The sequence below is a fragment of the Lampetra planeri genome, chromosome 55, assembly GCF_965212315.1.
Source record: "Lampetra planeri chromosome 55, kcLamPlan1.2.h2, whole genome shotgun sequence".
NCBI classification, from domain to species: Eukaryota; Metazoa; Chordata; class Hyperoartia; order Petromyzontiformes; family Petromyzontidae; genus Lampetra; species Lampetra planeri.
In genome coordinates, this window is record NC_136161.1 from 1,667,483 (window position 1) to 1,694,747 (window position 27,265).

The following is a 27,265-nucleotide window of genomic DNA, read 5'->3' on the forward strand; positions in this document are numbered from 1 at the left end:
CTGCAGTGCCACACCTATTACCATCATTAGGGGGAAAAACGGTGAGCCAATCTCCGACCCCCAGGAACAGGTTTGCAGATTTGCTGAGCATTTCTGTGAGGTCCTGGGGGAGGGGAAATCCCTCAGCCAGGAAAACATCATGGCACAAAGTGGGGATAACCCTGCTGAGGCTGCGGTGCCTCAAATATTGGAAGAAGGCACCCCCTGTGAGTGGCTGGCTGAGGTGCCATCTGTTGAGGAAGCACTAAAGGCGATCCAGAGTCTGAGACCAGGAAAGGCACTGGGCAGAGATGATCTCCCAAGCGAAATGCTGAGGGAGGGTGGCGTTTGTGCACAGACTGCCCTACATGACATCATAACAACAGTCTGAACCACTGGACGGGTTCCGCAGGATTGGAAGGATGCCCTGGTGGTCCCCCTCTTTAAGAAGGAGGACCGCATAGACTGTAACAACTACAGGGGCATCTCACTCCTCAGTGTGCCGGGAAAGGTCCTGGCAAGGATTATTCAACATCGCCTTGCTAGGCACGCTGAGGAGAGGCTTGCGGAGCCCCAATGTGGTTTCAGGAAAGGACTGTCCTGCACAGACGCCATATTTTTCGTCTGTCTGCTACAGCAGAGATGTAGGGAATTCCAACAAGACCTACATCTCTGCTTTATTGACCTGGTCAATGCCTATGATACCATCAGTAGGCCTGGGCTCTGGGTTGTTCTTCGTGCTTTCCGAGTCATTAAGGACCTTCATGATGATGAGCGGGCCCGGGTAAAACTACGTGGCCGGGAGTCAGAGCCATTCCCTATACACCTTGGGGTGCGACAGGGATGTCCTCTGGCTCCCACATTATTTAACATCTATTTTGACCACGTAGTTCATGAAGCCATGAATAGCTGTACCGGGGGAATTTCCATTTGGTGCAGATATAATGGGAGGCTGATCGATGCCCAAGTGCGGTCAAGGGATGGCTCCCTATTGGTCAACCACGTTATGTATGCCGATGATTTGGTAATTGCTGCTCATTCAGCAGTTGGAGACGCTGCTGCTTAAACTGGAGCGTGCCACTAAGAGGTGGGGCCTTACCATCAGCCCCACCAAAACTAAGCACCTGCCTGGGTATTTTGTACCATCGGACACTCCACCCCCACAACTCCCAATCGGTGATGGGGCAGTGGTGGAGAGAGTGGAGAGTTTCCCATACCTGGGCAATGTGCTCATGACTGGCTCCGGTTTAACAGCAGAGGTCTCACTCCGAATCAGTCGAGCGGCAATATCTTTTCATCGGTTGCGTAATGCTGTGTGGAAGCTACCTGGTCTGTGGCTGCACACGAAGCTTCAGGTCTTCTCGGCCACGGTCATTCCCTCCCTTCTCTACGCTTGCGAAACATGGACCCCCCCTAATGGAGCATCTTCGCCGGTTAGAAACATTTAGGCTGGCCTGCCTACGGTCCATCCTGGGTTTAACCAGGCTAGATTGTGTGAGAAGCTCACAAATCCTTGAAAGATCTGGGCAAAGTTCCATCGGTGAGCTCCTCCGGCAGGCAAGGCTGCGTTGGCTGGGTCATGTAGCCCGCATGCCCAGCCACCGCATACCTAAACAGCTTTTGTTCGGCCGGATAGAGGGGGCTAAATGGGCGCGGCACGGGCTAGAGAAGAGATGGAATGATGTGGTACAGGAGGACGTGGAGCTGAGTGGACTTGCCGATGACTGGTACCAGCGGTGTCAAATCGGCCTTAGTGGAGGAGGCTCGTGAAGGACGCTGCTGGGCAGTTGGAGGCAGTCGCCCTCTAACAACAACGGAGGGTGGAGGAGCGACGCTCACAACAACGAGCGGAGCGCCGGGTGGCTAAAGCACAGCACGTTGGCACAGTAGGGGGCACAGGTGATGCATCAGCCAGTCATCTCAGTCATCTCAGTCATCTCAGTCAGTCGACCCGTGGCACCTGCTGGGTCTGCCCCGTGACCTCCTGCCAGCGGGCGTACGACACTTCACGTGGCCTCAAGGTGCACATGGCCTGGCACAAGCATCGTGGTGACGTCACCACCACTTAGTGGCGAATGGTGGTTGTTGTTGGTGGTGTTGATGGTAGTGTTGAAGGTCGTGGTGTTTATAGTGGTAGTTGTGGTGGTTGTGGTGGTGATTGTGGTGGTGGTTGTGTTGGCGGTTGTGGTGGTGGTGGTGGTGGTTGTGTTGATGGTTGTGGTGGTGGTTGTGTTGGTGGTTGTGGTGGTGGTTGTGGTGGTGGTTGTGGTGGTGGTTGTGGTTGTTCTCACCGGGTGAGCGGCGTTCAATTGACTGGATCAACAACTCCTGCTTCTGTTCCTGCAACAACCACAACCAACAACACACGACATCAACAACCACGACCATCACCACAACCACTACCACCACCACTACCACCATTACCACCGCCACCTTTACCACCATAACTACCACAACCACCTCCACCACCACATCCACCATCACCACCACCACCATCATCATCACAACCACCACCAGCTCCACTACCGCCACCATCAACAACAACCGCCATTCTCCACTAAGTGGTGGTGACGTCACCATGGCACCTATGCCAGGCTAGGTGCACTTTGAGGCCACGAGAAGTACCGAAGGCTCGCTGGCAGGAGGTCACAGGACAGACCCAGCAGGTGCCATTGGTTGACTGACTGAGATGACTGGCAGATGCACCACCTGTGCCCCCTACTGTGCCAACTTGCTGTGTTTTAGCTACCCGGCGCTTCGCTCGTTGTTGTGAGCGTCGCTCCTCCGCCCTCCGTTGTTGTTGAAGGGCGACTGCCTCCAACTGCCCAGTAGCGTCCTTCACGAGCCTCCTCCATAGAGACCGTTCTTCACACTCCTGGGACCAGTCTACGGGAAGTCCTCTCAGCTCCAAATCCTCCTGTACCACATCACTCCATCTCCTCTCTAGCCCGTACCCATTTAGCCCCCTCTATCGGGCCAAACAGAAGCTGCTTGGGCATGCGGTGGCTGGGCATGCGGGCTACGTGACCCAGCCAACGCAGCCTTGCCTGCCGGAGCTCACTAATGGGAATGTGTCCAGATCTTTCTAGGATTTGTGAGCTCCTCACACAATCCAGCCTTGTTAAACCCAGGATGGATCGTAGGCATGTCAGCCTGAATGTTTTAACCTGTGCAGATGTTCTATTAGTGGGGTCCATTTTTCACAAGCATAGAGAAGGGAGGGCACGATTGTGGTCGAGAAGACCCGAAGCTTTGTGTGGAGCGACAGACCAGGTAGCTTTCACACAGGATTACACAGCCGATAAAAAGATATTGCCGCCAGACTGATTCGGAGTGAGACCTCTGCTGTCAAATCGGAGCTGGTCATGAGCACACTGCCCACGTATAGAAAACTCTCTGCTCCCTCCACAACTGCTCCATCACCGAAGGGGAGTGGAGAGGGTGGAGTGTTTGGTGGCATAAAATACCCAGGCAGGTGTTTAGTTTTGGTGGGGCTGATGTAAGACCCCACCTCTTAGTGGCACAATCCAGGTTCACCAGCAATGCCTCCAACTCCTCTGAGTGAGCAGCAATCACCAGACCATCAGCATACATAACATGGTTGACCAATAAGGAGCCATCCCTTGACCGCTCCCAGGCATTGATCAGCCTCCCATTGTATCTGTACCAGATGAAATTTCCTCCGGTACGGCCATGGTAAGCTTCTCGAACTACGTGGTCAAATTTGATGTTAAATAGTGTGGGAGCTAGAGGACATCCCTGTTGCACCCCAAAGTGAACAGGGAATGGCTCTGACTCCTAGCCACGTAGCTTTACCCGGGCCTGCCCACAAGCCCCTCGCATACACTAACCTAACGACATACACCCCCCGACTCACACCACCACGGCCCGCATACACACACAGCATGCTTACACACAGCCCGTACCGCCAAGTATACAGACCCACACACACACGCGCACCACCTCTACCATATACACACAGTCTGCACCACGCGTGCACACACATACACAGTCGGCACCGCATGCACACCACCTGTGCAGCATTGTACATACTGACGTACACCCCCTACGCTACACAAGCGACAGTACACCAAATACTACAGTACACTCCACCACCAACACCACCACCATCACCACCACAACCACCACAACCACCATCACCACCATCACCACCATCACCACCACAAGCACCACAACCACCATCACCACCATCACCACCACAACCACCACAACCACCAGCACCACCATCACCACTATCACCACCATCACCACCACAACCACCACAACCACCAGCGCCACCATCACCACCACAACCACCACAAGCACCACAACCACCACAAGCACCACTACCACCATCACTACCATCACCACCACAGCCACCACAACCACCACAGCCACCACAGCCACCACAAGCACCCCAAGCACCAGCGCCACTACCAGTATGTGGTCCCGCCTGGCGCGTGTCTCCATCTGCCTCTGCAGCAGCGTGTTTCTCCGCGTCTCCTGGTGTCGGCGTGTCTCCGTGAGACGCGTCTCCTCCCGCTGCTGTCTCTGGGCTGTCTCCCTGCGCACAGCCTCCACCGCACGTTCCGCTGAGAGACGTGGAGACACGGGGTGAGACACGGGGTGAGACACGGGGTGAGACACGGGGTGAGACACGGGGAGAGACACGGGGCGAGACACGGGGGGAGACACGGGGTGAGAAACGGGGTGAGACACGGGGTGAGACACGGGGTGAGACACGGGGTGAGACACGGGGAGAGACACGGGGTGAGACACGGGGGGAGACACGGGGTGAGAAACGGGGTGAGACGCGGGGTGAGACGCGGGGTGAGACGCGGGGTGAGACGCGGGGTGAGACGCGGGGTGAGACACAGGGTGAGACACGGGGAGAGTCACGGGGTGAGACACGGGGTGAGACACGGGGGGAGACGCGGGGTGAGACGCGGGGTGAGACGCGGGGTGAGACGCGGGGAGAGACACGGAGAGAGACACGGAGAGAGACACGGGAAGTGAGACACAGAAACAAGGGAAAGGTGAGAGAGAGACACACGGAGACACATGGAGTGAGACACGGAGAGACGGGAGGTGAGACACAGAGCCAAGGGGTGAGACACGGAGAGAGACATGGGGGGAGATGCAGACACAGGGGGAGACACGGAGACAATTCAGACACCCGGGCTTGCAAGCCGACGCAGTCTCGGCCGCATGTTCCGCTGAGACTCACGGAAACAGAATGATGGAGACACGGAGACATGGAGACACGCTGAGATAAACACAGAGACAAGCTGAGATAAACACGGAGACACGCTGAGATAAACACAGAGACAAGCTGAGATAAACACGGAGACAAGCTGAGATAAACACAGAGACAAGCTGAGATAAACACAGAGACAAGCTGAGATAAACACAGAGACAAGCTGAGATAAACACGGAGACACGCTGAGATAAACACGGAGACAAGCTGAGATAAACACAGAGACACGCTGAGATAAACACAGAGACACGCTGAGATAAACACAGAGACACGCTGAGATAAACACAGAGACACGCTGAGATAAACACAGAGACACGCTGAGATAAACACAGAGACACGCTGAGATAAACACGGAGACACGCTGAGATAAACACAAAGACACGCTGAGATAAACACGGAGACAAGCGGAGATAAACACAGAGACAAGCGGAGATAAACACGGAGGGATGTGGCGAGTGCGACGGAGAGACGGCGCATAACGCTGGCGACACGAGGAGACACGAGGAGACACAGAGAGATGGGGAGACACACTGAGATACTGGGAGATCGAGATATCAGGAGACACGGGGAGATGATGCAGAGAGCCGTGGGGTTGTTGTGGTGGTTGGAGTTATTGTTGTGGTGGTGGTGGACGTAGTGGTTGTGGTTGTTGTGGAAGTTCTGATGATTTTTGTTTTGGTTGTTGTGGTGATTGTAGTCATGGTTGTGGTCGTAGTTGTTCTTATAGTTGTTGTGGTGGTGGTGGTTATGATTGTTGTTGTTGTTGTTGTGATGGTGGTTGTAGTCATGATTGTTATAGATGTTGTGGTGATTGGAAATATTGTGGTGGTGGTTATTATAGTTGTTGTGGTGCTTGTAGTCATGATTGTGGTGGTTGTTGTTGTGGTGATAGTTTTGTGGTGATTGGAGTTAATGTGGTGGTTGTAGTCATGGTTGTTGTTGTTGTTTTTGTTGTATTTGTTGTGGCGTTTGTTGCGGTAGTGGTTGTAGTCATTGTTGTGGTGGCTGTTGTTGTGGTTGTTGAGGCGTTTGTTGCGGTAGTGGTTGTAGTAATTGTTGTGGTGGTTGTTGTTGTAGTTGTTGTGGCGTTTGTTGCGGTAGTGGTTGTAGTCATTGTTGTGGTGGTTGTTGTTGTGGTTGTTGTGGCGTTTGTTTCGGTAGTGGTTGTAGTCATTGTTGTGGTGGTTGTTGTTGTGGTTGTTGTGGCGTTTGTTGCGGTAGTGGTTGTAGTCATTGTTGTGGTGGCTGTTGTTGTGGTTGTTGTGGTGTTTGTTGCGGTAGTGGTTGTAGTCATTGTTGTGGTGGCTGTAGTACCAATCTCTTTCTCTCTCTCCGTGCGTCTCTGTCTCGCCCGCCTTTGTCTCTCCTCACTCTTCAGGAACGAAGCGTCCAGCACTGACAACAACAAAATCAACAACAACCCACCGCCACCACCACGACCGCTACATTATCACAACAACGCCATCAACAGGTTACCAAATCAACGACCCCGGCAACGAATGCCACTGTCGAGGATATCTCACCCATCCTCACACATCTTCTTGGTTCTTTCGGTAAAGTCGTCACGTAGAAGGGAAATAATAGAATAATAAAAATATTAAACAATTAAAATTCTCACGACGTTTCGACTGCAACACAATCAATCATCATCGGGTGTGAAAACCACATAGAAAAAAACCCGCCACTTTTTTCCAAAAAGCTTTCAAACGAAACGAAATTCATCCTCGCACACTGGCATCACACACACAGCACGCATCCCGTCCCGCACCCCACATCACACGCGTCAATCGACGCCCAATCCAACAGGCGGGCGGACGACGATCGGATCGGTGCGCACAGCGGATCGGGAAAGGGTGGAAAATTGAAGAAAGGTGGAGAATGGGGTTGGGTTGAATGATGATGAGTGTTGCTGTGGTGACAACGGAGTGAAGCAGTTCAAGAACACCTGCCCAAGTCTCCTTTTCACCACTATTAAACTACTTAAACTATTAAACTACTTAAACTATTAAACTACTTAAACTATTAAACTACTTAAACCTTTAAACTACTTAAACTATTTTAGATTTGATAATTGGTTTTTTACCCTTTTACCTGGCAACAAAACTGACACCTTTTTTTTACAAGGAGTCATGTTTGCATAGACCACAATACCTGCAGTCATAATGCATTATGCATTATTGCATAGACCACAATACCTGCAGTCATAATGCATTATTGCATTATTGCATGGACCACAATACCTGCAGTCATAATGCATTATTGTATTATTGCATAGACCACAATACCTGCATTCATAACGCATTATTGCATTATTGCATGGACCACAATACCTGCAGTCATAACGCATTATTGTATTATTGCATGGACCACAATACCTGCATTCATAACGCATTATTGCATTATTACATAGACCACAATACCTGCAACCATAATGCATTATTGCATTATTGCATAGACCACAATACCTGCATTCATAATGCATTATTGCATTATTGCATAGACCACAATACCTGCAGTCATAATGCATTATTGCATTATTGCATAGACCACAATACATGCATTCATAATGCATTATTGCATTATTGCATAGACCACAATACCTGCATTCATAATGCATTATTGCATTATTGCATAGACCACAATACCTGCAGTCATAATGCATTATTGCATTATTGCATAGACCACAATACCTGCAGTCATAATGCATTATTGCATTATTGCATAGACCACAATACCTGCAGTCATAGTGCATTATTGCATTATTGCATAGACCACAATACCTGCAGTCATAATGCATTATTGTATTATTGCATGGACCACAATACCTGCAGTCATAATGCATTATTGCATTATTGCATAGACCACAATACCTGCAGTCATAATGCATAATGCATTATTGCATAGACCCAAATACCTGCAGTCATAATGCATTACGACTGCAGGTATTGTGGTCTATGCAAACATAACTCCTTGTAAAAATAAAGGTGTCAGTTTTGTTGCCAGATAAAAGGGTAAAAAACCAATAATCATATTTTTTTACTGGCAAATGAGGTTCCAATGGTATTTTAGATTTGACAAGGTGTAAGGCCCACGACTGAGCTATGCAAATATTTTTCAGAAGCGACGTGGCTTTCACAAATGATAGCTCAACGAAGTGGCCTTATCATCATCGTTGTCATCATCGTGTGGAAATCTATAGCGGCAGCCGAACACTCGAAACGCCGTGACGTTGATTCGAAATGTGGCGGGAAAATCCGGAGGACCCGGAGAAAAATCCACGCGACCACCACGGGGAGACAGAGAGAGACACACAAACTCCAAATATACAGCAGGCATCAGGGTCGGGATCGAACCCACAAGCTCCTGTATACTAAGTGAGGGAGTTAACATCTAGCTGATAATTGTTTTTTTACCCTTTAATCTGGCAACACAACTGACACCTTTTTTACGAGGAGTCGTGTTTGCATTGACCACAATACCTGCAGTCATAATGCAAACAAAAAACACAACTCTGATAATATATGCACTGTCCTTGAAGTTGATTGGTCCATATTCTCAGGTTTTTTCGGTAAAGTCACGTAGGTAAAACATTAAAAGTAATGAAAGTAAAATAAAACAAAACAAAAATAAAAATAAAATTCACGACGTTTCGGAGGCAACACAAGTCTCCGTCATCAGGTGGGACCGTCACAGCCAGATTAGCTGCATCAAGTGAAGCAATGATTCAAAATGTAATCCCTTATAAGCAAGTTGAAGGGGGGGAGGAGAGGGGGGGGGGAGTTCATCAGAATGTGGTGGCCAATGAATGGAACGTATCGGGAGGGAGGGGGGTGGGAGGGGGAGGGAGCCAACAAAACATTTGGCGACGGCTTGGACGCGGCTGCTGCGCACGCCAACACAATGGGCAGAAAGGGGGGAGGGGAGGTCTGATACACATGATAGAACAAAGGAACGAAAATGCCCATGTTTATACCAATGCAGGCTGAAAAATGAAGAGAGTACTGTTAAAAATAACTGGGGATGTTAACACTCGGTGAAGTAAATTAAAATAGTGCCTGTCAGATAAGATGGTCCAAAAAGTGTAATTAAGTCTTTTTTGCGTGGTTAATAACATCTTTCCAGTGATTACTGAGTTTGTACCCATCATCACGGTTGAAATTATGTCTGTGTTTGTATATTTGTATGGCTTCGTGTACAAACCTTTGATGGTAGCCAGGAGGCTTGCAGAGAACCTTGGTCTCGGAAAAGACAATATCATGAGAGCCCGCCGAGTTGTAGCAATGATCGGCAACGGCCGAAGAATCAGTTCTGCCGTGTTTCAGATCTGACTTGTGCTCGCGGACACGATCAGCAACATGACGTTTTGTTTCTCCAATGTAGCAATCACCACAAATGCAACTCAATTTGTAGACTCCAGGATACTGTAAGTCAGGAACGACATCCTTCACAGATGGAATCAGATCACGGATTTTATGCACTGTGCTGAATCGGACTTGGATCTTATGTTTGTTTAGAATTTTGGAGATCTTTTTGGTCACGCCTGCTATGTATGGTAACGTGATAGTTTTGGTCGGAGTTTCATGTGGTTGTTTCTGTGTGGTGGGAGAGACAGCTTGGTGGATAGTACGGTCAGAGTATCCGTTCATCCTGAGGGCCCCTTGATTGGTCCACACCCGAGACAGCTTTCCTTAGAGCCTAGTCTCACATGGTGTTGGACCAGATGACGCCAAAAGGCGCACAACTCAAAGACAATGCACCAGCAGAGTATGAGAGCTCAGGGTAAGCTGCTGAGGCTCCTATTGAATACATCAACAACAACACCGTCAATCATCGCCACACCCACCGTGCACCAAACTCATCAACAGCTTCAGATCAACGACCACCGCAACATCCGCAAGCGTTTAGAGGCGGTGGGCTCCGGTTTAACGACGACGACGACACTCCACACTCACTCACGTTCAACACAACGCGACCAAGTAACGACACCGAAACTTGATTTAAATGCCTCTTCCAATGCGGCTCCGAAACTCACTGGAACAGAGCCGGTGTGGATGTGACTTGGCGTGGAGCTTCCGCTGTTCTCCGATGTTTTTTCGTGGATGATGCTTTCTAATTAAGTCCCCCGCTAAATGTGGCCGATGAACGTAAAAGTACATTCAGAAAGCGATGTTTCTACTTTATACTATTTTATTTCTACCCACGTGACTTTACCGAAAGAACCAAAGAGAATAAAGGATGATAATTGTTATTTACCCTTCTATCTGGCAACAAAACTGACACCTTTTTTTACAAGGAGTCATGTTTGCATAGACCACAATACCTGCAGTCATAAAGCATTATTGCATAGACCACAATACCTGCAGTCATAATGCATTATTGCATGGACCACAATACCTGCAGTCATAATGCATTATTGTATTATTGCATGGACCACAATACCTGCAGTCATAATGCATAATGCATTATTGCATAGACCACAATACCTGCAGTCATAATGCATTATTGTATTATTGCATAGACCACAATACCTGCAGTCATAACGCATTATTGCATTATTGCATGGACCACAATACCTGCAGTCATAATGCATAATGCATTATTGCATAGACCACAATACCTGCAGTCATAACGCATTATTGTATTATTGCATAGACCACAATACCTGCAGTCATAACGCATTATTGCATTATTGCATGGACCACAATACCTGCAGTCATAACGCATTATTGCATTATTGCATGGACCACAATACCTGCAGTCATAAGGCATTATTGCATTATTGCATGGACCACAATACCTGCAGTCATAACGCATTATTGCATGGACCATAATACCTGCAGTCATAATGCAAACAAAAAACATAACTCTGATAATGTGCACTGTCCTTGAAGTTGATTGGTCCACACCCTAGACAGCTTTCCTTAGAGCCTAGTCTCATGAGTTATGTTTTTGTTTGCATTATGACTGCAGGTATTGTGGTCTATATAAACATGACTCCTTGTAACAAAAAGGTGTCAGTTTTGTTGCCAGATAGAAGGGTAAAAAACTTAATTATCATATATTTACTGGCAAATGAGGTTCCAATGGTGTAAAGAATTAAGGATGTTTCTACTGTCTGTGGGAAAATATTGTCCGGATAACGACGATCCGATTTAACACCACGGAGCTTCCAGCAAAGCACAATATCAGCGTTTTATCTGACTGCTGTTGTATCTGCTGTTGTATCTGACTGCTGTTGTATCTGCTGTTGTATCTGACTGCTGCTGCATCTGACTGCTGTTGTATCCGACTGCTGTTGTATCCGACTGCTGTTGTATCTGCTGTTGTTGTATCTGACTGCTGTTGTATCTGACTGCTATTGTATCTGACTGTTGTTGTATCTGACTGCTGTTGTATCCGACTGCTGTTGTATCTGCTGTTGTTGTATCTGACTGCTGTTGTATCTGACTGCTATTGTATCTGACTGTTGTTGTATCTGACTGCTGTTGTATCTGACTGCTGTTGTATCTGACTGCTGTTGTATCTGACTGCTGTTGTATCTGACTGCTGTTGTATCTGATTGCTATTGTATCTGACTGTTGTTGTATCTGACTGCTGCATCTGACTGCTGTTGTATCCGACTGTTGTTGTATCTGACTGCTGTTGTATCTGACTGCTGTTGTATCTGACTGCTGTTGTATCTGACTGCTGTTGTATCTGACTGCTGTTGTATCTGACTGCTGTTGTATCTGACTGCTGTTGTATCTGACTGCTGTTGTATCCGACTGCTGTTGTATCTGCTGTTGTTGTATCTGACTGCTGTTGTATCTGACTGCTGTTGTATCTGCTGTTGTTGTATCTGACTGCTGCTGCATCTGACTGCTGTTGTATCCGAATGCTGTTGTATCTGACTGCTGATGTATCTGACTGCTGTTGTATCTGAATGCTGATGTATCTGACTGCTGTTGTATCTGAATGCTGTTGTATCTGACTGCTGATGTATCTGACTGCTGTTGTATCTGAATGCTGTTGTATCTGACTGTTGTTGTATCTGACTGCTGCTGCATCTGACTGCTGTTGTATCTGACTGCTGTTGTATCTGCTGTTGTTGTATCTGACTGTTGTTGTATCTGACTGCTGTTGTATCTGACTGCTGTTGTATCTGACTGCTGTTGTATCTGCTGTTGTTGTATCTGACTGTTGTTGTATCTGACTGCTGTTGTATCTGACTGCTGTTGTATCTGACTGCTGTTGTATCTGCTGTTGTTGTATCTGACTGTTGTTGTATCTGACTGCTGTTGTATCTGACTGCTGTTGTATCTGACTGCTGTTGTATCTGACTGCTGTTGTATCTGACTGTTGTTGTATCTGACTGCTGTTGTATCTGACTGCTGTTGTATCTGACTGCTGTTGTATCTGACTGCTGTTGTATCTGACTGCTGTTGTATCTGACTGTTGTTGTATCTGACTGTTGTTGTATCTGACTGCTGTTGTATCTGCTGTTGTTGTATCTGACTGTTGTTGTATCTGACTGCTGTTGTATCTGACTGCTGTTGTATCTGACTGCTGTTGTATCTGACTGCTGCTGCATCTGACTGTTGTTGTATCTGACTGTTGTTGTATCTGACTGCTGTTGTATCTGACTGCTGTTGTATCTGACTGCTGTTGTATCTGACTGCTGTTGTATCTGACTGCTGTTGTATCTGACTGCTGTTGTATCTGACTGCTGCTGCATCTGACTGCTGCTGCATCTGACTGCTGTTGTATCTGCTGTTGTTGTATCTGACTGCTGTTGTATCTGACTGCTGCTGCATCTGACTGTTGTTGTATCTGACTGTTGTTGTATCTGACTGCTGTTGTATCTGACTGCTGTTGTATCTGACTGCTGTTGTATCTGACTGCTGTTGTATCTGACTGCTGTTGTATCTGCTTTTGTTGTATCTGACTGTTGTTGTATCTGACTGCTGTTGTATCTGACTGCTGTTGTATCTGACTGCTGTTGTATCTGACTGCTGTTGTATCTGACTGCTGTTGTATCTGACTGCTGTTGTATCTGACTGCTGTTGTATCTGACTGCTGTTGTATCTGACTGTTGTTGTATCTGACTGTTGTTGTATCTGACTGCTGCTGCATCTGACTGCTGTTGTATCTGACTGCTGTTGTATCTGCTGTTGTTGTATCTGACTGTTGTTGTATCTGACTGCTGTTGTATCTGACTGCTGTTGTATCTGACTGCTGTTGTATCTGACTGCTGCTGTATCTGACTGCTGTTGTATCTGCTGTTGTTGTATCTGACTGTTGTTGTATCTGCTGTTGTTGTATCTGACTGTTGTTGTATCTGACTGCTGTTGTATCTGACTGCTGTTATATCTGACTGCTGTTGTATCTGACTGCTGTTGTATCCGAATGCTGTTGTATCTGACTGCTGCTGTATCTGACTGTTGTTGTATCTGACTGCTGCTGCATCTGACTGCTGTTGTATCCGAATGCTGTTGTATCTGACTGCTGTTGTATCTGACTGCTGTTGTATCCGAATGCTGTTGTATCTGACTGCTGCTGTATCTGACTGTTGTTGTATCTGACTGCTGCTGTATCTGACTGTTGTTGTATCTGACTGCTGTTGTATCTGACTGCTGTTGTATCTGACTGCTGTTGTATCTGACTGCTGTTGTATCTGACTGCTGTTGTATCTGACTGCTGTTGTATCTGACTGCTGTTGTATCTGACTGCTGTTGTATCTGACTGCTGTTGTATCTGACTGCTGTTGTATCTGACTGCTGTTGTATCCGACTGCTGTTGTATCCGACTGCTGTTGTATCTGACTGCTGTTGTATCTGACTGCTGTTATATCTGACTGCTGTTGTATCTGACTGCTGTTGTATCCGAATGCTGTTGTATCTGACTGCTGTTGTATCCGAATGCTGTTGTATCTGACTGCTGTTGTATCTGACTGCTGTTGTATCTGACTGCTGTTATATCTGACTGCTATTGTATCTGACTGCTGTTGTATCTGACTGCTGTTGTATCTGACTGCTGTTGTATCCGAATGCTGTTGTATCCGACTGCTGTTGTATCTGACTGCTGTTGTATCTGACTGCTGCTGCATCTGACTGCTGTTGTATCTGACTGTTGTTGTATCTGACTGCTGTTGTATCTGACTGCTGTTGTATCTGACTGCTGCTGTATCTGACTGCTGTTGTATCTGCTGTTGTTGTATCTGACTGCTGTTGTATATGACTGTTGTTGTATCTGACTGCTGTTGTATCTGACTGCTGTTGTATCTGACTGCTGTTCTATCTGACTGCTGTTGTATCTGACTGCTGTTGTATCTGACTGCTGTTCTATCTGACTGCTGTTGTATCTGACTGCTGTTGTATCTGACTGCTGTTGTATCTGACTGCTGTTGTATCTGACTGTTGTTGTATCTGACTGTTGTTGTATCTCACTGTTGTTGTATCTGACTGCTGTTGTATCTGACTGTTGTTGTATCTGACTGTTGTTGTATCTGACTGCTGTTGTATCTGACTGCTGTTGTATCTGACTGTTGTTGTATCTCACTGTTGTTGTATCTGACTGCTGTTGTATCTGACTGCTGTTGTATCTGACTGCTGTTGTATCTGACTGCTGTTGTATCTGACTGCTGTTGTATCTGACTGCAGTTGTATCTGACTGCTGTTGTATCTGACTGCTGTTCTATCTGACTGCTGTTGTATCTGACTGCTGCTGTATCTGACTGCTGTTGTATCTGACTGCTGTTGTATCTGACTGCTGTTGAATCTGACTGCTGTTGTATCTGACTGCTGTTGTATCTGACTGCTGTTGTATCTGACTGCTGTTGTACCTGACTGCTGTTGTATCTGACTGCTGCTGTATCTGACTGCTGTTGTATCTGACTGCTGTTGCATCTGACTGCTGTTCTATCTGACTGCTGTTGTATCTGACTGCTGTTGTATCTGACTGCTGTTGTATCTGACTGCTGTTGTATCTGACTGCTGTTGTATCTGACTGCTGTTGTATCTGACTGCTGTTGCATCTGACTGCTGTTCTATCTGACTGCTGTTGTATCTGACTGCTGTTGTATCTGACTGCTGTTGTATCTGACAGCTGTTGCATCTGACTGCTGTTCTATCTGACTGCTGTTGTATCTGACTGCTGCTGTATCTGACTGCTGTTGTATCTGACTGCTGTTGTATCTGACTGCTGCTGTATCTGACTGTTGTTGTATCTGACTGCTGTTGTATCCGACTGCTGTTGTATCTGACTGCTGTTGTATCTGACTGTTGTTGTATCTGACTGTTGTTGTATCTGACTGTTGTTGTATCTGACTGCTGTTGTATCTGACTGCTGTTGTATCTGACTGCTGTTGTATCTGACTGCTGTTGTATCTGACTGCTGCTGTATCTGACTGCTGTTGTATCTGACTGCTGTTGTATCTGACTGTTGTTGTATCTGACTGTTGTTGTATCTGACTGCTGCTGCATCTGACTGCTGTTGTATCTGACTGTTGTTGTATCTGACTGCTGTTGTATCTGACTGCTGTTGTATCTGACTGTTGTTGTATCTGACTGTTGTTGTATCTGACTGCTGCTGCATCTGACTGCTGTTGTATCTGACTGCTGTTGTATCTGACTGCTGTTGTATCTGACTGCTGCTGTATCTGACTGCTGTTGTATCTGCTGTTGTTGTATCTGACTGCTGTTGTATATGACTGTTGTTGTATCTGACTGCTGTTGTATCTGACTGCTGTTGTATCTGACTGCTGTTCTATCTGACTGCTGTTGTATCTGACTGCTGTTGTATCTGACTGCTGTTCTATCTGACTGCTGTTGTATCTGACTGCTGTTGTATCTGACTGCTGTTGTATCTGACTGTTGTTGTATCTGACTGTTGTTGTATCTCACTGTTGTTGTATCTGACTGCTGTTGTATCTGACTGTTGTTGTATCTGACTGTTGTTGTATCTGACTGCTGTTGTATCTGACTGCTGTTGTATCTGACTGTTGTTGTATCTCACTGTTGTTGTATCTGACTGCTGTTGTATCTGACTGCTGTTGTATCCGACTGCTGTTGTATCCGACTGCTGTTGTATCTGACTGCTGTTGTATCTGACTGCTGTTATATCTGACTGCTGTTGTATCTGACTGCTGTTGTATCCGAATGCTGTTGTATCTGACTGCTGTTGTATCCGAATGCTGTTGTATCTGACTGCTGTTGTATCTGACTGCTGTTGTATCTGACTGCTGTTATATCTGACTGCTATTGTATCTGACTGCTGTTGTATCTGACTGCTGTTGTATCTGACTGCTGTTGTATCCGAATGCTGTTGTATCCGACTGCTGTTGTATCTGACTGCTGTTGTATCTGACTGCTGCTGCATCTGACTGCTGTTGTATCTGACTGTTGTTGTATCTGACTGCTGTTGTATCTGACTGCTGTTGTATCTGACTGCTGCTGTATCTGACTGCTGTTGTATCTGCTGTTGTTGTATCTGACTGCTGTTGTATATGACTGTTGTTGTATCTGACTGCTGTTGTATCTGACTGCTGTTGTATCTGACTGCTGTTCTATCTGACTGCTGTTGTATCTGACTGCTGTTGTATCTGACTGCTGTTCTATCTGACTGCTGTTGTATCTGACTGCTGTTGTATCTGACTGCTGTTGTATCTGACTGCTGTTGTATCTGACTGTTGTTGTATCTGACTGTTGTTGTATCTCACTGTTGTTGTATCTGACTGCTGTTGTATCTGACTGTTGTTGTATCTGACTGTTGTTGTATCTGACTGCTGTTGTATCTGACTGCTGTTGTATCTGACTGTTGTTGTATCTCACTGTTGTTGTATCTGACTGCTGTTGTATCTGACTGCTGTTGTATCTGACTGCTGTTGTATCTGACTGCTGTTGTATCTGACTGCTGTTGTATCTGACTGCAGTTGTATCTGACTGCTGTTGTATCTGACTGCTGTTCTATCTGACTGCTGTTGTATCTGACTGCTGCTGTATCTGACTGCTGTTGTATCTGACTGCTGTTGTATCTGACTGCTGTTGAATCTGACTGCTGTTGTATCTGACTGCTGTTGTATCTGACTGCTGTTGTATCTGACTGCTGTTGTACCTGACTGCTGTTGTATCTGACTGCTGCTGTATCTGACTGCTGTTGTATCTGACTGCTGTTGCATCTGACTGCTGTTCTATCTGACTGCTGTTGTATCTGACTGCTGTTGTATCTGACTGCTGTTGTATCTGACTGCTGTTGTATCTGACTGCTGTTGTATCTGACTGCTGTTGTATCTGACTGCTGTTGCATCTGACTGCTGTTCTATCTGACTGCTGTTGTATCTGACTGCTGTTGTATCTGACTGCTGTTGTATCTGACAGCTGTTGCATCTGACTGCTGTTCTATCTGACTGCTGTTGTATCTGACTGCTGCTGTATCTGACTGCTGTTGTATCTGACTGCTGTTGTATCTGACTGCTGCTGTATCTGACTGTTGTTGTATCTGACTGCTGTTGTATCCGACTGCTGTTGTATCTGACTGCTGTTGTATCTGACTGTTGTTGTATCTGACTGTTGTTGTATCTGACTGTTGTTGTATCTGACTGCTGTTGTATCTGACTGCTGTTGTATCTGACTGCTGTTGTATCTGACTGCTGTTGTATCTGACTGCTGCTGTATCTGACTGCTGTTGTATCTGACTGCTGTTGTATCTGACTGTTGTTGTATCTGACTGTTGTTGTATCTGACTGCTGCTGCATCTGACTGCTGTTGTATCTGACTGTTGTTGTATCTGACTGCTGTTGTATCTGACTGCTGTTGTATCTGACTGTTGTTGTATCTGACTGTTGTTGTATCTGACTGCTGCTGCATCTGACTGCTGTTGTATCTGACTGCTGTTGTATCTGACTGCTGTTGTATCTGACTGCTGCTGTATCTGACTGCTGTTGTATCTGCTGTTGTTGTATCTGACTGCTGTTGTATATGACTGTTGTTGTATCTGACTGCTGTTGTATCTGACTGCTGTTGTATCTGACTGCTGTTCTATCTGACTGCTGTTGTATCTGACTGCTGTTGTATCTGACTGCTGTTCTATCTGACTGCTGTTGTATCTGACTGCTGTTGTATCTGACTGCTGTTGTATCTGACTGTTGTTGTATCTGACTGTTGTTGTATCTCACTGTTGTTGTATCTGACTGCTGTTGTATCTGACTGTTGTTGTATCTGACTGTTGTTGTATCTGACTGCTGTTGTATCTGACTGCTGTTGTATCTGACTGTTGTTGTATCTCACTGTTGTTGTATCTGACTGCTGTTGTATCTGACTGCTGTTGTATCTGACTGCTGTTGTACCTGACTGCTGTTGTATCTGACTGCTGCTGTATCTGACTGCTGTTGTATCTGACTGCTGTTGCATCTGACTGCTGTTCTATCTGACTGCTGTTGTATCTGACTGCTGTTGTATCTGACTGCTGTTGTATCTGACTGCTGTTGCATCTGACTGCTGTTCTATCTGACTGCTGTTGTATCTGACTGCTGCTGTATCTGACTGCTGTTGTATCTGACTGCTGTTGTATCTGACTGCTGCTGTATCTGACTGCTGTTGTATCTGACTGCTGTTGTATCTGACTGCTGCTGTATCTGACTGCTGTTGTAACTGACTGCTGTTGTATCTGACTGCTGTTGTATCTGACTGTTGTTGTATCTGACTGCTGTTGTATCCGACTGCTGTTGTATCTGACTGCTGTTGTATCTGACTGTTGTTGTATCTGACTGTTGTTGTATCTGACTGTTGTTGTATCTGACTGCTGTTGTATCTGACTGTTGTTGTATCTGACTGTTGTTGTATCTGACTGCTGTTGCATCTGACTGCTGTTGCATCTGACTGCTGTTGTATCTGACTGCTGCTGTATCTGACTGCTGTTGTATCTGACTGTTGTTGTATCTGACTGTTGTTGTATCTGACTGCTGTTGTATCTGACTGCTGTTGTATCTGACTGCTGCTGTATCTGACTGCTGCCGTATCTGACTGCTGTTGTATCTGACTGCTGTTGTATCTGACTGCTGTTGTACCTGACTGCTGTTGTATCTGACTGTTGTTGTATCTGACTGCTGTTGTATCTGACTGCTGTTGTATCTGACTGCTGCTGTATCTGACTGTTGCTGTATCTGACTGTTGTTGTATCTGACTGCTGTTGTATCTGACTGCTGTTGTATCCGACTGCTGTTGTATCTGACTGCTGTTGTATCTGACTGTTGTTGTATCTGACTGTTGTTGTATCTCACTGTTGTTGTATCTAACTGTTGTTGTATCTGACTGCTGTTGTATCTGACTGCTGTTGTATCTGACTGCTGCTGTATCTGACTGCTGTTGTATCTGACTGCTGTTGTATCTGACTGCTGTTGTATCTGACTGCTGTTGTATCTGACTGCTGTTGTATCTGACTGCTGTTGTATCTGACTGCTGTTGTATCTGACTGCTGTTGTATATGACTGTTGTTCTATCTGACTGCTGTTGTATCTGACTGCTGTTGTATCTGACTGCTGTTGTATCTGACTGCTGTTGTATCTGACTGCTGTTGCATCTGACTGCTGTTCTATCTGACTGCTGTTGTATCTGACTGCTGCTGTATCTGACTGCTGTTGTATCTGACTGCTGTTGTATCTGACTGCTGCTGTATCTGACTGCTGTTGTATCTGACTGCTGTTGTATCTGACTGCTGCTGTATCTGACTGCTGTTGTAACTGACTGCTGTTGTATCTGACTGCTGTTGTATCTGACTGTTGTTGTATCTGACTGCTGTTGTATCCGACTGCTGTTGTATCTGACTGCTGTTGTATCTGACTGTTGTTGTATCTGACTGTTGTTGTATCTGACTGTTGTTGTATCTGACTGCTGTTGTATCTGACTGTTGTTGTATCTGACTGTTGTTGTATCTGACTGCTGTTGTATCTGACTGCTGTTGCATCTGACTGCTGTTGTATCTGACTGCTGCTGTATCTGACTGCTGCTGTATCTGACTGCTGTTGTATCTGACTGCTGTTGTATCTGACTGCTGTTGTACCTGACTGCTGTTGTATCTGACTGTTGTTGTATCTGACTGCTGTTGTATCTGACTGCTGTTGTATCTGACTGCTGCTGTATCTGACTGTTGCTGTATCTGACTGTTGTTGTATCTGACTGCTGTTGTATCTGACTGCTGTTGTATCCGACTGCTGTTGTATCTGACTGCTGTTGTATCTGACTGTTGTTGTATCTGACTGTTGTTGTATCTCACTGTTGTTGTATCTAACTGTTGTTGTATCTGACTGCTGTTGTATCTGACTGCTGTTGTATCTGACTGCTGCTGTATCTGACTGCTGTTGTATCTGACTGCTGTTGTATCTGACTGCTGTTGTATCTGACTGCTGTTGTATCTGACTGCTGTTGTATCTGACTGCTGTTGTATCTGACTGCTGTTGTATCTGACTGCTGTTGTATATGACTGTTGTTCTATCTGACTGCTGTTGTATCTGACTGCTGTTGTATCTGACTGCTGTTGTATCTGACTGCTGTTGTATCTGACTGCTGTTGCATCTGACTGCTGTTCTATCTGACTGCTGTTGTATCTGACTGCTGCTGTATCTGACTGCTGTTGTATCTGACTGCTGTTGTATCTGACTGCTGCTGTATCTGACTGCTGTTGTATCTGACTGCTGTTGTATCTGACTGCTGCTGTATCTGACTGCTGTTGTAACTGACTGCTGTTGTATCTGACTGCTGTTGTATCTGACTGTTGTTGTATCTGACTGCTGTTGTATCCGACTGCTGTTGTATCTGACTGCTGTTGTATCTGACTGTTGTTGTATCTGACTGTTGTTGTATCTGACTGTTGTTGTATCTGACTGCTGTTGTATCTGACTGTTGTTGTATCTGACTGTTGTTGTATCTGACTGCTGTTGTATCTGACTGCTGTTGCATCTGACTGCTGTTGTATCTGACTGCTGCTGTATCTGACTGCTGTTGTATCTGACTGTTGTTGTATCTGACTGTTGTTGTATCTGACTGCTGTTGTATCTGACTGCTGTTGTATCTGACTGCTGTTGTATCTGACTGCTGCTGTATCTGACTGCTGTTGTATCTGACTGTTGTTGTATCTGACTGTTGTTGTATCTGACTGTTGTTGTATCTGACTGTTGTTGTATCTGACTGCTGTTGTATCTGACTGCTGCTGTATCTGACTGTTGTTGTATCTGACTGTTGTTGTATCTGACTGTTGTTGTATCTGACTGCTGTTGTATCTGACTGCTGTTGTATCTGACTGTTGTTGTATCTGACTGTTGTTGTATCTGACTGCTGTTGTATCTGACTGTTGTTGTATCTGACTGTTGTTGTATCTGACTGCTGTTGTATCTGACTGCTGCTGTATCTGACTGCTGCTGTATCTGACTGCTGTTGTATCTGACTGCTGTTGTATCTGACTGCTGTTGTACCTGACTGCTGTTGTATCTGACTGTTGTTGTATCTGACTGCTGTTGTATCTGACTGCTGTTGTATCTGACTGCTGCTGTATCTGACTGTTGCTGTATCTGACTGTTGTTGTATCTGACTGCTGTTGTATCTGACTGCTGTTGTATCCGACTGCTGTTGTATCTGACTGCTGTTGTATCTGACTGTTGTTGTATCTGACTGTTGTTGTATCTCACTGTTGTTGTATCTAACTGTTGTTGTATCTGACTGCTGTTGTATCTGACTGCTGTTGTATCTGACTGCTGCTGTATCTGACTGCTGTTGTATCTGACTGCTGTTGTATCTGACTGCTGTTGTATCTGACTGCTGTTGTATCTGACTGCTGTTGTATCTGACTGCTGTTGTATCTGACTGCTGTTGTATCTGACTGCTGTTGTATATGACTGTTGTTCTATCTGACTGCTGTTGTATCTGACTGCTGTTGTATCTGACTGCTGTTGTATCTGACTGCTGTTGTATCTGACTGCTGTTGTATCTGATTGCTGTTGTATCTGACTGCTGTTGTATATGACTGTTGTTCTATCTGACTGCTGTTGTATCTGACTGCTGTTGTATCTGACTGCTGTTGTATCCGACTGCTGTTGTATCTGACTGCTGCTGTATCTGACTGCTGTTGTATCTGACTGTTGTTGTATCTGCTGTTGTATCTCACTGCTGTTGTATCTGACTGCTGTTGTATCTGACTGCTGTTGTATCTGCTGTTGTATCTGACTGCTGTTGTATATGACTGCTGTTGTATCTGACTGCTGTTGTATCTCACTGCTGTTGTATATGACTGCTGTTGTATCTGACTGCTGTTGTATCTGACTGTTGTTCTATCTGACTGCTGTTCTATCTGACTGCTGTTGTATCTGACTGCTGTTGTATATGACTGCTGTTGTATCTCACTGCTGTTGTATATGACTGCTGTTGTATCTGACTGCTGTTGTATATGACTGCTGTTGTATCTGCTGTTGTATCTGACTGCTGTTGTATCTGACTGTTGTTGTATCTGCTGTTGTATCTGACTGCTGTTGTATCTGACTGCTGTTTTGTCTCCTGTTGCTGTATCTGACTGTTGCTGTAGATGTTGCTTAGTGGTGGTTGTGGCTGGTGTCGTAGTGGTAGGTGTTGTTGGTTATTGTTAATGGGTGTAATTGTTGTAGTTGGAGTTACCTGGTTTAGTAGCTGTTGCTGAGGTAGAGGTGGTGGTGGTTGTTGTGGTTGTTGCGGTTGTGTCGCTGAGTCGTCGTCGCTCATCCGCAACAGCCAGAGCCTCTGCCACTAAGACGCAGAGACCAGAGTGGGGAAGTATGGTCAGAGAGACGAACAGACTCACGAAGACCCACACAGATTCACACGGAAACCCATAGACTCACACAGAGACCCACAGACTCACACAGAGACCCACAGACTCACACAGAGACCCACAGACTCACACAGAGACCCACAGACTCACACAGAGACCCACATACTCACACACAGACACACACACAGAGACTCACACAGACACACACTCACACATAGACACACACACAGACTCACACACACACAAACTCACACACAGACTCACACAGAGACCCACATACTCACACACAGACACACACACAGACACACACACAGACTCACACACAGACTCACACATAGACACACACACAACAACAACCGCCATTCACCACTAAGTGGCGGTGACGTCACCACGACGCTTGTGCCAGGCCATGTGCACCTTGAGGCCACGTGAAGTGTCGAACGCCCGCTGGCAGAAGGTCACGGGGCAGACCCAGGTGCCACGGGTCGACTGACCGAGATGACCGAGATGACTGGCTGATGCACCACCTGTGCCCCCTACTGTACCAACTTGCTGTGCTTTAGCCACCCGGCGCTCCGCTCATTGTTGTGAGCGTCGCTCCTCCGCCCTCCGTTGTTGTTGGAGGGCGACTGCCTCCAACTGCCCAGTAGCGTAGCGTCCTTCACGAGCCTCCTCCACAGAGGCCGATCTTGACAACGCTGGTACCAGTCATCGGCAAGTCCACTCAGCTCCACGTCCTCCTGTACCGCATCACTCCATCTCTTCTCTAGCCCGAGCCGCGCCCGTTTAGCCCCCTCGATCCGGCCGAACAAAAGCTGTTTAGGCATGCGGTGGCTGGGCATGCGGGCTACATGACCCAGCCAATGCAGCCGTGCCTGCCGGATGAGCTCACCGATGGGACTTTGCCCAGATATTTCAAGGATTTGTGAGCTCCTCACACAATCCAGCCTGGTTAAACCCAGGATGGATCGTAGGCAGGCCAGCCTAAATGTTTCCAACCAGCGAAGATTCTCCATTAGGGGGGTCCACGTTTCGCAAGCGTAAAGAAGGGAGGGAATGACTGTGGCCGAGAAGACCTGAAGCTTCGTGCGGAGCGACAGACCAGGTAGCTTCCACACAGCGTTACGCAACCTATGAAAAGATATTGCCGCTCGACTGATTCGGAGACCTCTGCTATTAAACTGGAGCCGGTCATAAGCACACTGCCCAGGTATGGGAAACTCTCCACTCTCTCCACTACTGCCCCATCACCGATTGGGAGTTGTGGGGGTGGAATGTCCAATGGTACAAAATACCCAGGCAGGTGCTTAGTTTTGGTGGGGCTGATGGTAAGGCCCCACCTCTTAGTGGCACGCTCCAGTCTCAGCAGCAGCGTCTCCAACTCCTCTTCTGAATGAGCAGCTATTACCAAATCATCGGCATACATAACGTGGTTGACCAATAGGGAGCCATCCCTTGATCGCACCCGGGCGTCGATCAGCCTCCCATTATAGCTGTACCAAATGGAAATTCCCCCGGTACAGCTATTCATGGCTTCATCAACTACGTGGTCAAAATAGATGTTAAATAATGTGGGAGCCAGAGGACATCCCTGTCGCACCCCAAGGTGTATAGGGAATGGCTCTGACTCCCGGCCACGTAGTTTTACCTGGGCCCGCTCATCATCATGAAGGTCCTTAATTACTCGGAAAGCACGAAGAACAACCCAGAGCCCAGGCCTACTGATGGTATCATAGGCATTGACCAGGTCAATAAAGCAGAGATGTAGGTCTTGTTGGAATTCCCTACACCTCTGCTGTAGCAGACGGACAGAAAATATGGCATCTGTGCAGGACCGCCCTTTTCTGAAACCACATTGTGGCTCTGCAAGCCTCTCCTCAGCGTGCCTAGCAAGGCGATGTTGAATAATCCTTGCCAGGACCTTTCCCGGCACACTGAGGAGTGAGATGCCCCTGTAGTTGTTACAGTCTGTGCGGTCCCCCTTCCTAAAGAGGGGGACCACCAGGGCATCCTTCCAATCCTGCGGAACCCGTCCAGTGGTCCAGACTGTTATGTCATATAGGGCAGTCTGTGCACAAACGCCACCCTCCCTCAGCATTTCGCTTGGGAGATCATCTCTGCCCGGTGCCTTTCCTGGTCTCAGACTCCGGATCGCCTTCAGTACTTCCTCAATAGATGGCACCTCAGCCAGCCACTCACAGGGGGTGACCTCTTCCTATAGTTGAGGCACCGCAGCCTCAGCAGAGTTATCCCCACTTTGTGCCATGATGTTTTCCTGGCTGAGGGATTTCCCCTCCCCCAGGACCTCACAGAAATGCTCAGCAAATCTGCAAACCTGTTCCTGGGGGTCGGAGATTGGATCACCGTTTTTTCCCCTAATGATTGTAATAGGTGTGGCGCTGCAGGTTACTTTTTTGATGGAGTTAAATAATGATTTGTGATCGCGAGCCACTGAGGCAGACTATCTCCTCAGCAACCCGCGACCACCACCCATCCTTGCAGCGCCTTACGGCTCTCCGAACCTCCGAGCGAAGGCTGCGGTAAACCTCCTCATTCTCTGACGTGGGATGCTGTAGCCGATGAGAGTGGGCCTGTCGCTTTTTCTCAACTAACCTGAACACCTCCTCTGTCAGCCAGGGTTTCTGGGGAGGTCTGGATCGCATACCCAAAGCAGCCATTGCAGCTGCATGAGTCACAGTCCTAAACCTCGCCCATTTACCCTCGACATCAGGAGTGGGGGACGATGACAACCCCAGCTGCAAGCGATGATGAAATTCTCGCTTGCAAGTTTCATCAGCTTACTGAGACCAGGCCACTTTTGGTTGGAATGGGGTCCTGGGTATACACCCACCACCGGAGTGGAAGAATGGCAGGCGCATCTTACAGATGACTAGTCGATGGTCAGAGGGCAGATCAGCTCCACGGTAGGTCCTGGTGTCAAGGACATGGGCTCGCATCCGCTGGTCCGTCACTATGTAGTCCAGCAGATGTTCTTGCTTGGACCCAGCATGCATCCATGATGTTGTGTGGATGCGCCGATGCCGGAAGAGCGTGTTGGTAATTACAAGCCCATGGGGTGCACAAAATTATAGCAGCCTCCTACCGTTGTTATTGAGCTGATCTGACCCATGCCTTCCAATCACTCCAGACCAGGTGCCAGCATCATGACCAAGATGACTCTGTCCCGAGTGGCCACTTTAGCCAGCACCTGTGACAGGAGGTCATAGAAGCATCTGACTCATCGGCTTTGCCTGCATCCCTCCACGGATGTTCGTCTTCGGTGGGGGCATAAGTAACCACGACCACCACTCCTCGCCTCCGGTTGATGGGAAGGCGAGCCCAAAGTAGCCTGGGGCTTACAGCTTCCCACACCTCACCGCTACGCTCCCACGCCCCCTTCATTCTTTTGCTCAGAAGAAGAGCCACACCCTGTTGTTTGGCAATCTTCTGCCCCGAGTAGAGGACTGTCCATCCCTCATGGTGGCAGGAGCCAGAACCGGTCCACCGGACATCCTGAATGCCACAGAGATCGAGACGGTACCGGTCCACACACAGACTCACACACTCACACAGACACAGACTCACACACACACAAACTCACACAAACACAGACTCGCACACACACAGACTCACACACACTCACACAGACACAGACTCACACACACACAAACTCACACACACACAGACTCACACACACACAGACTCACACACACACAGACTCACACAAAAACACAGACACAGACTCACACACTCAGCCACACACACACAGACTCACATACACACAGACTCACACACACACAGACTCACACACACACAGACAAAAACACAGACACACACACAGCCACACACACACACAGACACACACAGACTCACACACACACAGACTCACACAAACACACACAAAAACACAGACACAGACTCACCACACAGAGACACACAGACTCACCACACAGAGACCCACAGACTCATCACACAGAGACCCACAGACTCATCACACAGAGACCCACAGACACTCACACACAGACACACAAACAGACACTCACACACAGACACACACAAACAGACTCACACACCGACACAGACACTCACACACAGACTCACAAACAGACAAAGCTGCCCTGGGTAGGCCACGCGCGCCGCTGGGGCAAGTGCCGAGCAGCTGCCGAGGCCGCGAGGGGAGCCGCGAGAAGCGTTCACATCGCGTCGCGAGCACCGAGGGGGTTCCTATCGACGGGAGGGAGAGGCCCTTGGGGCTCCTAGGGG

The 27,265-nt window shown here is 47.4% G+C and overlaps 1 protein-coding gene across 1 annotated transcript in view; it reads right to left on the reverse strand.

The window, feature by feature from the left end:
* LOC144735576 (uncharacterized) overlaps positions 1 to 27,265 on the reverse strand; it is a 33,696-nt gene that overhangs the window by 6,278 nt on the left and 153 nt on the right. Inside the window, exons 2-5 of the mRNA XM_078618009.1 lie at positions 22,870 to 22,977; positions 6,551 to 6,631; positions 4,417 to 4,571; positions 2,271 to 2,319 (exon numbers count right to left, since the gene is read on the reverse strand). Coding sequence (XP_078474135.1) covers positions 2,271 to 2,319; positions 4,417 to 4,571; positions 6,551 to 6,631; positions 22,870 to 22,977 — 393 coding nt within the window. The remainder of the gene's footprint in view (positions 1 to 2,270; positions 2,320 to 4,416; positions 4,572 to 6,550; positions 6,632 to 22,869; positions 22,978 to 27,265) is intronic.